This window comes from Falco peregrinus, chromosome 7, assembly GCF_023634155.1.
Source record: "Falco peregrinus isolate bFalPer1 chromosome 7, bFalPer1.pri, whole genome shotgun sequence".
In the NCBI taxonomy this organism is placed as follows: Eukaryota; Metazoa; Chordata; class Aves; order Falconiformes; family Falconidae; genus Falco; species Falco peregrinus.
This window is the reverse complement of record NC_073727.1, coordinates 73,941,621-73,954,677: the sequence shown is the minus strand read 5'-3', so window position 1 is coordinate 73,954,677 and position 13,057 is coordinate 73,941,621. Positions and strand designations below refer to the sequence as shown.

The 13,057-nt window shown below is 39.4% G+C and overlaps 1 protein-coding gene across 1 annotated transcript in view; it reads left to right on the top strand.

The window, feature by feature from the left end:
• The window catches only part of LOC101923360 (dystonin), a 303,205-nt gene that overhangs the window by 210,404 nt on the left and 79,744 nt on the right, over nucleotides 1-13,057 (top strand). The window contains 14 exon segments of the mRNA XM_055811183.1: nucleotide 115; nucleotides 1,281-1,489; nucleotides 1,765-1,785; nucleotides 1,788-1,940; nucleotides 1,942-1,983; nucleotides 1,985-2,086; nucleotides 2,266-2,437; nucleotides 2,952-3,110; nucleotides 3,367-3,492; nucleotides 6,046-6,108; nucleotides 7,060-7,295; nucleotides 8,968-9,097; nucleotides 10,684-10,883; nucleotides 12,344-12,839. Of these exon segments, the coding sequence (XP_055667158.1) occupies nucleotide 115; nucleotides 1,281-1,489; nucleotides 1,765-1,785; nucleotides 1,788-1,940; nucleotides 1,942-1,983; nucleotides 1,985-2,086; nucleotides 2,266-2,437; nucleotides 2,952-3,110; nucleotides 3,367-3,492; nucleotides 6,046-6,108; nucleotides 7,060-7,295; nucleotides 8,968-9,097; nucleotides 10,684-10,883; nucleotides 12,344-12,839 (2,110 nt within the window).

Below are 13,057 nucleotides of genomic sequence, written 5' to 3'. Positions count from 1 at the left end.
AGAAACAAAAACAAATTAAAACAACACCTTCCTCCCACCCCACTCTTTTTTCCAGGCTCACCATCAGTCTTTTCTTCCTAACTACTCACACCTCCTCCCTGCCAAACAGTGCAGGGTGGATGGGGAATGGGTGATTCTGGTCAGTCCATAACAGCTCCTTTCTAACACTGATTCCTTCTCACACCTTTCCCCTGCTTCAGCATGGTCCTCTCCACAGGCTGAAATCTTTCAGGATAATCTTGCTCTAGTGTGGGCTCTCTATGTGCTGCAGTTGCTTGAAGAAGTAAAGAAGCATCCACCTCCTCCAGCGTGAGGTCCGACATGTGCTGCAGCGTGGTTATCTGCTCCAGCACAATCCTTCACAGGCTTTAGGGGAATCTGTGCTCCAGCGCCTGGAGCACCTCTTCCCCCTCCTTCTTGCCTGACCTTGACGTCTGCAGGGCTATTTTGCACACTTTGTTTTCCGTCACTTCTCAGTCCCAGGCAGCATTTTCCCCTTTCTTAAATACATTTTCCCAGATGTGCCACCAGCTTAGCTGTAGAGCTCAGCTGTGCCTTGTAGTGGGTCAGTAGGAGCTGGCTGGAACTATCTGTGTCTTCCATGGGGCAGCCCTTCGCCTCTTCTCACAGAGGCCAAAAACCTTACCACCTACACCCAATACTCTTTCCTATCAGTTGTGAGAAGTAGCACAGCATCACATTCACCACTGTCTGAAGTTTGAAGACTCTATGTGTGTCACACAACTATCTCTTCCTGGAATCGTGTAAGTAACTTGCAGAGCAACAAAATAAAACAACTGTGGGCTTGCCTTTTTAGAACTGGTGATGAAACTCCATAGGAGGTACATGAAACTTGTAACTTTCAGTGGCTTATCATGGAAGTATTGAAGGTCTAATGAAGAAACCATCTGGAAGAACCTTTCAGCTCTAACAATAACTTGAGGCAAAATTGTAGAGAAGCTGTCTTAACACTCTACTATTTTATTTCTTGGGTACAGTCAACAGGTGTCATAAGCTAGACCTGCATGGAGACCAGCTTCTAAAAGCTAGGGAGTACACCTGCAAGCTACTTGCTCGTTTCCCTTGTCCTATGGGGTTCTTGACATTATTTGGAGGTTTTGATCTTTGCTTGTGTATTTTTACTGAATACAGCTAATGGTTTTGCTTCATTCTGATAGAGGCAAGTTTTGACTCGCGCTTACCTGGTGAGAACTGGTAAAATGAATTAAAAGCTTAGTTTGGCTAAAGGAAAAAATTGGAATGTATTTTCTCTTTATCAGATGATATTGTGGAGAGGTATGACAATTTATCCAAGTCTGTGAATGAAAGGAATGAGAAGCTCCAAATAACTCTGACACGATCCCTAAGCGTGCAGGATGGTCTGGATGAAATGCTGGATTGGATGGAAGGAGTTGAAAAGAGCCTTGAAGAGCAGGATCAAGTGCCTTTAAATTCTGCTGCTATTCAGGATATTATTAGTAAAAGCATTGTAAGTAGCATTCTCTGAAAGAAGAAACATTTGTTTCGTAATCTGAGTTTCAAGAAAGAATTACAATCTTAGTTTGACACCTTTAATGCATTCAAAATACTTTAAAAAGAGGACTCTTGCATGAAGTGAAACTGCATGTCTGAATTTTTGTAGCTGAAATAGATAGACCTACACTGATTGTCTAGCTGTACTGATTTGCCACTTCATATGGTGGACTAGTTTCACTTCTTAAAATTTAACTATAAGCAACACAAAGTAGTTCTTGCTTGTTTCAGATGCTAGAACAAGACATTGCGTGCGTCGCCAAAGCAGTATAAACACTATGAATGAAAAAGTGAAGAAGTTTACAGAAAAAACGGATCCATCCACTGCATCCTCACTGCAAGCGAAAATGAGTGAACTTGCAGGACGGTTTTCTGAAGCAAGTAACAAGCATAAAGAGAAACTTATGAAAAATGGAGGAGTTGAAGACTAAAGTGGAGTTATTTGAAGGTTCTGTCAGAAAAACTTCAGTCATTTCTAGATGAGAAAAACCAGGCTCTCAGTGAGACGGAGGCACCGAGGAAGGATGTTAGTGAAGTGTCTCAATATATTCAGGTACTGTAAACATTCCATTTAAATATATATTGTGTATTTCTAGTATAACTCATTTAAGTGATTAAACAATAACTAAGGCATGCTTGTTTCCCAACTTTGCTTGGTTAGCTGAAATAAAGAATTTTATTTGAACAAGTGATTGTAAAATCTAACATGAAGTATGTAATCCTATTTTGCAGGAAGCTAGTGTAGAATTGGCACAACATAAGAAGGATCTGGAAGTTTTGCAGCAGCTTCTTGAAGAACTTTCATTCCATGCTCTTCCTGGAGATAAAGCATTGGTATTAGAAAAAGTAAATGCTTTGTCAAAGAAATTCAGAGAAGTAGAGGAGACTGTAAAGGAAAGTAAGTGTTTCTGCTTTGGATCTGCAAAGTGTTAGTATGACTGCTGTCCTCTTGCATGCGGTCTCAAGAGATTGCATTTAACTACAGAGTAAGATAGGTTTTTTTATTCACAAAAAGATTCTGTTTGGAAGTACCTCTGTAGTTTGTTTGGTTCAAGAGCTCTAACGTGGGCTTTAAAGGCAAGTAACACTTCAAATTTTGTGATACTCACAGGAGTCCTGTCAGTTCTAAGAAAACCCTACTTCTCCCCTTCTCTGATAGAATATAAATTGCTGCTTGTGCAGATTGCTTTAGAGTACTATTTGGCATCAGGCTGCAAATGAAAACTGGCGAAATTATTAGAGCTTCCGTATAAGTTACTGTACAGCAACGTTAGATTTTCCACATTCTGCTCATATCCATAAAATCAGCTTTTGTGACTCTTTGAATTTAGGAATAGCAGTATCAGATTGGTAATATCTGTTGATTTAATGATCAGAAGGAATACTGTAATTCCTTTGTCTTTAATTGTCTAGAGAAGAGGATGTATCATCTTGTCAGAAACAAATGGATACGTTTGAGCTCCTTGCAGAATCATTAAAGAAATGGATAAAAGAGACGACAGAAAGAATTCCAGCAGCACAAGCATCTCTGAATACCGAGGAGTTAAAGAAACCTTTGGAAGATACGTTGGTAAGACGTTGTGGAAGAGACGTGAAATATGGCTGAAGGAAATAGGGCATCTATTAGTAACAAAAGTACAGACTTCAGGTGTAAGCAGTCACAGTAGTTGTGGCTAGGGAGCTTGCAGTCTGCATGTACATTCCCATTTCCTTTGCTTGTTCGGATGTGCTGCAGAGGATTCCCAAGTAGCAAGGTTGTTCCTTTCTCTACACTAAATCTTGTAAGTCTGAAGTAATTTTCGTTATGAACAAATGACTATCTTTCTTCACCAGAATTTAAAAGAGAGTGGACGTTAAAAGCACCTGAACTGCAGAAAATGAATAGCAGAGGAACATTGCTGTGTAATCTAATTACTGCTGTGACTTCTCCTGCCAAACTGAGAGCAGTTGCAAAGTCAGGTATGCATTTGTATAATCAGGTAAGCCTAACAGTTCAGGAATTTTTAAAACCTTTAAGACAAAAATTAAGATCTTCCACCCTTGGATTACCTTTCTGAATATTATGGCTTGTGAGAAGTCAGTTAGCCATGTCTGTTCTGACCATTGTTTGCTGTGACTCTCATTTAAATTCTCTAAATGCCGTAGTAATTCAGTACACATTCTGATTGCTTTACACTGCCAAAATATCGTGAAAGTGCTTTGATGTAAATGATTAACAGGGTCCTAAAGCTGTTACTTAAGTATGTAATTCCCAGATAATGAACAAAATGAACAGTATCACATTTGCCTTCACCTCACCCCAGAAAGCTTCTGATAATGAGAAAATTGACTTACTCTGATCGGTGTTCAGTGCTTCACACATCCACCAAGTCCACAAGTAGGAAAAATACAAGCCCTGCTTTTGCAAACACTGAGGTACCCGCACGCCTTTGCTGCCACGCACACGCTGTGTGACACCAAGCAAACCCATAAGGGTTTGCAGAGTCATGGAGGTTTTGTTAGAAGCGTGATGAGGACATCGTTTCTCTAAAAAGCGAACCTAGGCAAACCTACTCATCCCAGCATGATAGCATAATTAATGCTAGCCAATATTTTAGTTGAAACAACAGCACAGAAGGGAATCAACTCCGTATCCCAGCATGACTTTCCTGGGCCAAAATGTATTTCCAGTCTGGAGCTTCAGCTAAATCCTTTTTACCAGTAATCTGATTTTAAAGACAGCAAATCTATTTCCATGATTTTTCTGTACTGTAGTGTTCAATTGTTGATTTGTTTTATAGAAACCAGTAATTCTGCTAAAGATCATTCAAGCCATAGCTGAAGGCATGTGGTACCTAGGGTGTTTTAATGGCCATAAGTACATTTGCAATCAGTTCTTGAACTGACTAGGTCTGGAAATAAATTCAAGTGTGTTGGCTTTCACTGGTCATCTGCAAAGGACTGGGAGGATGGGGACTGCCGAAGGATACCTGTTTGGCAAGAATAGAACACTTTCTTTTTCACATCTCGTTGTAGTAGCTGCCTCTGGTTTCATTCTTGCACCAATTTTAAATAAAAATATTTCAAAGAACGTTTTGGAACCTTATATAGGATATTTGGGCTCCTTCTTCTGCCCCTTTCTCTACTCTTATGCATCGAGATAGAAAAATAGTTAAATAATGAGCATGTAAGAGCGACTCTAGTCCTCCAGACTAGAGTATTCGCTCTCCTAGACAAGAGCTGTACTGTGTATCACTTAATCACAGTTACAAATTCCAGAGTCCAGCTAATAGAGCATGAAGATTTACAAGGGTCTGACTGGGGCCTGTGACTTCTCTTATCTGGTTTGTTTTCTCTTGCCATCCTCCAGCTGCCATTAATGTGGTGCTCACTGTCCAGCTGGTACTGTGGGGTAGGATGCATAGCCATTTCCAAGGCAACCATTAATCCTTCTCGGTTAACTGCTCATCTGGGAATACATATGTGCAGGAGAGTGGGAAGTAATTCTCCTTGCAGTTCTCTGTGGCTTGACCACGTGTCCCAGCTCTGTGGTCTGACGGTGTTTTACAAATCCCACGTAGCCCTGGTTTCGGAGGCTTAGAAGTGATGTTTAATTAGTAGGGCTGTCTGGGCGAGTGGCTGTCTCCGAGTGACAGTAAGGACTCCACATTGCCATCCCTGTCACGGAGCGTGTGCTCAAGTCTTGTTCATGACAAGATAAGGAGGGGTTTGTCCAGTTGGTATCAAGAGCTTTTTGTGCAGAGGTACAGTGCTGCTAAATGAAAGAATTGTTAAGGTTGGAAAAGACCTTTAATCATCGAGTCCAACCGTTAACCTAACCCTGCCAAGTCCATCGCTAAAACATGTCCCTAAGCACCTGCATGTCTTAAATACCTCCAGGGATTCAACCACTTCCCTGGTGGGTAAAGATGTCCTGAGTAAGCAGTGCCTGTGGTTGCGCTGTCTGCAGTGACCACTCTGGACTTCTTTGCTGTTTTATGTTTAGTGCCCCCCTCAGAGTCGCAGCATTTGCCAGCTAGCGCTCTCCCACGAGACATGGCTGGGTAAAACCGTGTTCTTAGTAGGCACTGGGGAACAGGTTTCTTTTGGGGAGAGGAAGGAAGTGATGTTAGCCATATGGGTGTGAGCAGGTCTCACAGCTAGGGCACAGACCTTTATCCATTATAGTCATTTATTTAGCATAGTATCGTGGGCAGTAGGACTGCTTATACATCATGCATGTGTGCATACTTGTATGTGCATCCGTGTGTACACCCAGCCGCTGTGCATACGCTGTGGATATGTGGTACCACTTGTGGTACTAGCTGTCTGGAGCAGTTTGAACATAAAACAACCTTAAAATATTCCAAGTTTAAATAAACTATGTGCTATTACAAGATCAGCATTCAGATTTTTCTTTAATGTTATGATAAGAGCTATGTATCATGCTGTTTTGAAGAGGAAGTGCAGTGCTGGGTTTTTGGTGGGAAGAGGCCCAGATAAGCATGGGATGTCATCTCTCTTGATCCACAGGTGGCACAATGTTAAATGGTGAAGGAGGAGCTTCAGGAACTCAGGATTTCTTGAAGAGTAAAGGTCAGTGAAAATGTCAGGCTGTGGTAACATAAGGTACCTGCCGTTTACTGTTAGATATGTATGTATTTTGTAAATTTTAAGTGAGTGCTTGTAGCAGTCACTGCTAGATTGAAATTTCACATCACCATCGTGTAAGGCAACTATATTGACTAGGACATGATACTAAAATTAATTTTAAAAATATTTATCCTTCCATATTTTCCTTGAAGACAGATCCAAGTCTGGCTGTATTTTCTGAATGAATATGTACTTCTGTATAACACATGGCTTTCGAGAAAATTCTAGTATGGGTGTATGTGGTTTGAAACTTTTTGACACGCACCAGTGTTCACAACACGCACATACGCAGACTTACAAAGCCACACGTTTTATATACATTTGTATTGCTTTATGTGACCAACCCCTTTACAGAAACAAAGGAGCTTACATAGGCACTTGATATGTGCTTGTGGATAGTCACATCCCACGTCCCAAGTCTGCAGTATCCATTCTCCCAAACTATAGTCTACTTAGTGCAGTTTTGCTGCTGTGCAGTCTCTATGATACAAGACATTTGTAATGGTACATGAATGTGAACAAAATATTTTTGCAGTAATGTTAGGCTGTCATGTAACTAACTGAACTGGTATGTTCAACTTTTTGTTAAGAAATTGTTGCTTAAAATACTGAAGCAACAATGGGTAGAAAGATTTAAAGGTATTTGCGTATGTGTGTGTATTAAAGTAATGATTTCTGTGAAATGAGCCCTTGCAAATAGGAACTTACATTAGGTCATTCACTAGTGTTACCACATTTAAAGTGAATTGGAAATAAATTGTTCAGCGACTTCTTATTTGGAGGACTATTAGCTACTGTAACTCAGAGTACTGTTCAGAAGTTCTTGAAATCTTAAGTATTGTTTCAAGGGCTTGTAACCTCTAACATAGTCTTTGTGCCTCTCTCCTTTTACAGAACTGACCACTGTTCAACAAGCCATGTCTGATGTAAATCACAGTTACGAAGTTTTGGGAGTTTTATTGAAGGAAAAGATTTCAGAACTAGAAAGTATGCTTTCAAAAATGCAGAATATTCAGGAAGAATCAACCTCGATGATGCAGTGGCTGCAAAAAATGGACAAAACTGCATCAGACTGGGAAGCTGCTCCAACTGATAGTGAAGCAGTTAAAGCGCAAGTTGAGCAACATAAGGTACTTAGTGCCTTCAGAAAAGATCTTTCTTGCAGTTTTTGGGCAAACTGTGTTTGAACAACCAATATCTCAGCATAGCTTAATGTTGTAGAGAGCATTTGAGTGTTCCTAGTAAGCGTGCCAGTCAGGCTTAAAGCAAATCTGGCAAACTGTGTCAGTGGAGTACAAGGAGCACTGTGTCAGAGAGGAGTTACGCAGGACAGAAAATAATAATTTTGGTAGACAGTTTAAATAGGTGAGGCTGTATTGATTATGCAATACACTTTTTTGATCTCCTTAGTGGTTTCGAGAGGTAGACTGGATTGCTCGTAAGTTCTGAAGGACTGTATCTATCCAAAAGCTGTTTCTCAGCTGCTGGCTTGCTGATACTCCACAGACCTCCCCGTCTCTGCAGCTGCAGCAGCTTATGTCTATTCCAAGGCGGTGTTTCTCTTCAGCAGGCATGTCATGCTTGTTAAGTTATATAGCTGCACAGCAATCTGCTCCCCACTTTTTAATTGATATGAGAAAACAACTGAATCAGCAGTAAGCTTCTGTCCTGTTTCAGCATTGGAGATGTATGCTTCTCAAGCAGCGAAGAACAATATTTACACATGTAAATGTTCATCTGTAAAGGGAAATGTAATGGATAGGGAAAATTCTTGCCTTGCCTGTGATTGTGGATAAACAAGGACAGAATTTGATTCAACTGAAGTTCTTCTTTTATATTTGGCAGGTCACCCTTAAAAATTAACCTGAACAGCTACCAACTTTCCTCAGACTTGGATAGCATTCAGTCCTAAAAATCAGACTAAATGTTGAAAAAACTCTAGCTCTTTATTTTTAACAGAGAATGTGCAAGGCTAATATGACCATCTTACCCTGATGTAGTAATAAAAAAGTATTTACAGATAGTTGGAAAACTTGAGTGAGTGCTCAGACAAGAGTGATCTTTCTGATGCAGTTGGACCTTTCACTAAAAGTTCTAAATCAAGCACAGTTTGTCAGTGTTTATTTTAGTGGGGTTTGGATAATTAAAATGCAGCTCCATGGGGCAAGCTTTGTTTCTTAAGCATATTTGTATAAGAGCCCTTTGCCAGGCACGTAAGGACTGTTCTCATCTGTCTGTAAGAACAGCGTGAATTAGGAATTGCTGAGGCATCTCAGTCTCCTGCTAGGTCTACACTTTAAGCTATGGTGTTCTTTAAACTATAGACATGGATGATGTACATGAAGCAGTCTATCTGTGACAGCAGGACTTCCATTGAGGTAAATGAGGCCACACCATGCTCCTGTCTGTTGGTGCTAGCTGGGTTATTTCTGCTGTGAATTGTACTCTGCCTTAGTCAGTTTGCCTTCTGTACAAGAACAGATTCCAAGTGTGTGTGACTGTGATGGGAGCGAGTGGGTCTTATTTATCTGAATTATTCTAGTTCTGTCACGCGATCAAGTTAAATAATAATTGTTATTATTAGTATAGTTTAAATCTGTCCGATTCTCTCTTCCCCCCAAAATGGACCAGCAACATATGCCATCATAAAGTGTTTTGAGATTCATAGCAGAAGACTCGTATGTAACTGTTAGATATTTATTGTTTATCTTCATGCTTGGCATCTCAGTATTATGTCCTTCAAACTCTGCACTTTACCATTCTTCTTTAGTCACTTCTTTATCTTATCACTTGAACTTGCAGATTTTTGAAACTGAATTAAAGCAAAGTGCGAATAAAGTGCAGGAACTAAAGGACAAAGTGACAGAGCTATTGGAGAAGAACCCTGACTCTCCTGAGGCACCCAAGTGGAGGCAAATGTTGGATAAAATAGGTACTTCAGTAAAGCTGTATTATAGCTCAGACTGATTTGGAACTTGTATAATTATGAATGTTTTAATGTATTAGCAATCACTAGTATTTTTAATATCTTGCTTCCTACTACCCCTTAAATTCTGTGGAAATAACTGCCTTTAGAAGAGTGTAGATCTGGAGTAATTCCACTGATGTCCATGGGCTTTGGATTTATATCAGTGCAATTGAGACACTCTATAGCTTGACTCCCTGTTTGAGAGGGCTTTATCTTTTTTCAAACAGTGTGCAACTAAAACTTTAATGGTCAGTCACTGCTCCAGGTACATATGTTCTTCTTCTTCCAAAATATAACAGATTAAGTTAATTCTAATTTCACGTAAAGAACAATTTGAGTTGTTGGCAATGCTCTTCTGCAGACTTTTTTCCCATGCACCTAGTGGCTTTTCTAATTTTGTGGGTTGTGGCTTTTTGCCATTTTCTAAAACTGATTCAATAAATGTTGCCCCCCCCCCCCCCCCCCCCCCCCCCCCCAGTTGGAAACTGCCATGTTTGGACAATAGATTTTGAGACACTACAGTGCATAATTGTCCTTAGCTTTTAAAAATTCTTCTTAAAATTCTTTGTCACATTTTGAATAAATCATAGGTCAATCTTATTCCATAATGATAGGTATTTCTATAGCTATACCAACAGTTATTTTAAAGCTGAGAATTTTTCCAGTCTGTCCTGTTTGTAAGTGAAATTCTGAAAAGTTTAAGTAAGCGCATGAGGTCTCCAGCAGAACTTGAGTAGTGTGGAAAGGGAATTAATACAGAAAGAGCAGAGGTCAAAGACAGTGAAGTGGCAAAAGAAAGTGAGAAAACACGGATGAAATTCAGGGATGAGGAGAGTTAGCAAAATATCAGAGTTTTCTGAGCCAGCACTGACAGTATCACAGAGAGAAGGGGGGAGTTACAAGATGGTAAGACTCAATGGTGGCTCTGGAAGCTGCTTGCTACAAGTGAGAGACAATAGATTGGCCTAGGTAGTGAACCTAAGCTCACACAGTGCTTTTGAGATGCCTGTGTGCAAAAGTATTCTTCTTGCCTGTCATTAGGTACCTGGTTTGGATGTCTAAATGAGGCAGTTAATCTCCACAGGCTCCTAATACAGACATTTGAAAGAGGTGTGCTCCTTCAGAGGGCTGTTGGGAGAAGAATCCTAAATTAGGGCTTTTGCTCACCCTAGGAAAGGTATCTGTTTCTTCTTACTGAAGAAACAGGAAGATTTGTCTGTCTAAATCAGGCACCTAAGTTGTTTGAGACCAAAGCCAGAATTTGGTGGTATTTCATTTAGTAATATTCTCGTCCAGTTTTATTGTATGTTGCATATTCATTGCTCTAAAAATTCTGCATGTAGCTGTGCTAAACTGCAGACCTTAATCCAAGTGTATATGGATCTAGCTGTTAAAAGATGTATTTGTGGAATCACTGCAATAAGGCATCTGGAGTTAATCAGCAAGAAGCCTTATTAGACAGCTCTGTTTATGCTTCATATGTCAGTTCTGCTGTCTGACAACCCATCTGCTAGAACACGCGTGCAATATGTTAACATTATCATTGTTAGATTCCAAATGGAAAGAGCTCAATCAAGTTACATCTGAGAGACAACAAAAACTAGAGGAATCTTCAAATTACCTGACCCAGTTCCAGACAGCAGAAGCTCAGCTAAAGCACTGGCTTGTAGAAAAAGAGCTAATGGTTAGCGTGCTGGGACCACTATCAATTGATCCTAATATGCTGAATACACAAAAGCAACAGGTTCAGGTGAGTAGTGCCAACATGCATTATTGATTTAAGTTTCTTCTGCTTATTTGCTATTAGAAAAGTACTATTTTGCATCTAGATAGAGTACAGCACAGTTCATATGAGCCATTACATTTGTTTATCAGCAAATAGCTTAAGTCATACTTGACTACAATAATTACAAGAAAAAAATACTGTAAGAGTGAAGAGAGATCAGGACAGCTAAAGGAGAAAAATGTTGAGGAGGTACTGATCCTCTGATATGTTGGGTCCTTTTTTTGTTTTGACCATACTGTGGTTTCTCTGTAGTCAAATGAAAATGTTCCTTTGAAGTTTTATTAATTTGAGTGTGCATTTAACATTGTATGGGCAGTCCTTGTGTGTAGTCTATGCTGTAGGAGCTAGCTTTTTGAGATCTTATTCGCTTGACTGTGCCAGTAGCTAATAAAAATATGAAGGCAAAGGAAATGCAGTGCTGTGAATAGATATGGGGCCAAGAGAGTGAAAGAAAAAGTATAATGAAAAAGTGTCATTTACTTACAGAAATACAGCAAACTGCAGACAAAAGAAACAAAAGTTAAATCAGACGAAGTTGCAGAAGCTAGAAATTTTAATTTCAGACATTTCTATTCTGCCAGTTATTTTAAACTGTGACAAGAAATAGGATTTTTATTTTGCAAAAGTAATGTTGAAGCTGACATATCAATATTGACTAAAATGAAGTGTTTAAAACATGAACTATATTCTAATAATATGTGAAAAAGACTTAATACTGGTTTGTAAGTGCTTCAAGAATCTAGACAGCTGGCAGGAGACTATCATGTATCACCTAACAGTCCTTAAAAGTTGAACCTAATTGACTTAAAAGAAAGGGTTTGAAATGTTCTGTAAAGTAAAACCATGGTATTTGTCTCTTCTTCTGCAAGCACTATGACTTATTGTCAAAAAAACCCCAATGCTGGGAACCAGTGATGTAAACTTTTAAGGTCTTACAGTACACATTCAGTCATTTTGTGAATTATCCACATATTCTCTGTGCTATAATAATACATTGCATTATTATGTCAGAATACACCTTCTTTGAAGTTCTAACTTAAGACAAATACTGAAACTGTCTAGAAAAGATGACACTTTTGAAAACTAAACAGCGATTATTTTACTTGGTATGGTTACTTAATTACTGTAGTAACAGTATTCATTGTTTACAGATTAACACAATTCATTGTTTTACTTGTATCTGCTGAATGAATTTCCATTAGATGTGTAAATTGACCTCATTTTTTCTGGTTCTTTGATGTAAACTCTTGGAAACAACACAGTTTATGTGTAGAAAGTGCAATTATTTTGCTGGCTTTTAAACTCAGAGATCAACTATTCAATAAGAGAATTAGCTACAACAAATACTACATGATTTTTGTCAGAAGCGCTTTGCTGCTTTTTTTGATGAGGTAAAAAATTTTAAAAAATTTCTTTCCTCCCAGATTCTGCTCAAAGAGTTTGACACCAGAAAGCCACAATATGAGCAGTTAACTATGGCTGGTGAGGGGATTCTGAAGAGACCTGGTGAACATCCACCCTCCCATGAAATTGTAAAAGAGCAAGTGGCAGCTGTGGCACAAAAATGGGATAGTCTGACTGGCCAGCTGAGGAACAGATGCGACCGAATTGACCAAGCCATTGTGAAAAGCACAGAGTATCAAAGTCTACTCAGAAGTCTGTCTGATAAGCTAAGTGTCTTGGATAGCAAACTAAGCAGCAGCCTGGCTGTGAGTACACAACCTGATGCTATGAAACAACAACTGGAAATTGCTAGAGAAATGAAGGAGGAAATAGAACAGGAAACGAAGAATATAAATGCAGCTCAAGCTCTTTGTGAAGAGCTGTCAACACTGGTCGGAGAAGAGTATTTGAAAGCAGAACTTACGAGACAGTTAGATGGCATCTTAAAATCATTTAAGGATATTGAGCAAAAATCAGGTTAGTATTTATTGAAAGAAAAATAGTAACAAAGGCATAAAGTAATGCATCACTTTATAGAGATGTTGAGTGAGCTGAGCCTAATGCCAGCTCTCTATCCAGTCCAACCCCCAAGCAGCTGTGCATGAGAATTTAGGAGACCCCATACCCTGAAAGGGTAAAAACAATACTTGGGATCTCTAGTGAACAGTTCAGGAGAGAATTTGAGGTGCAATAGC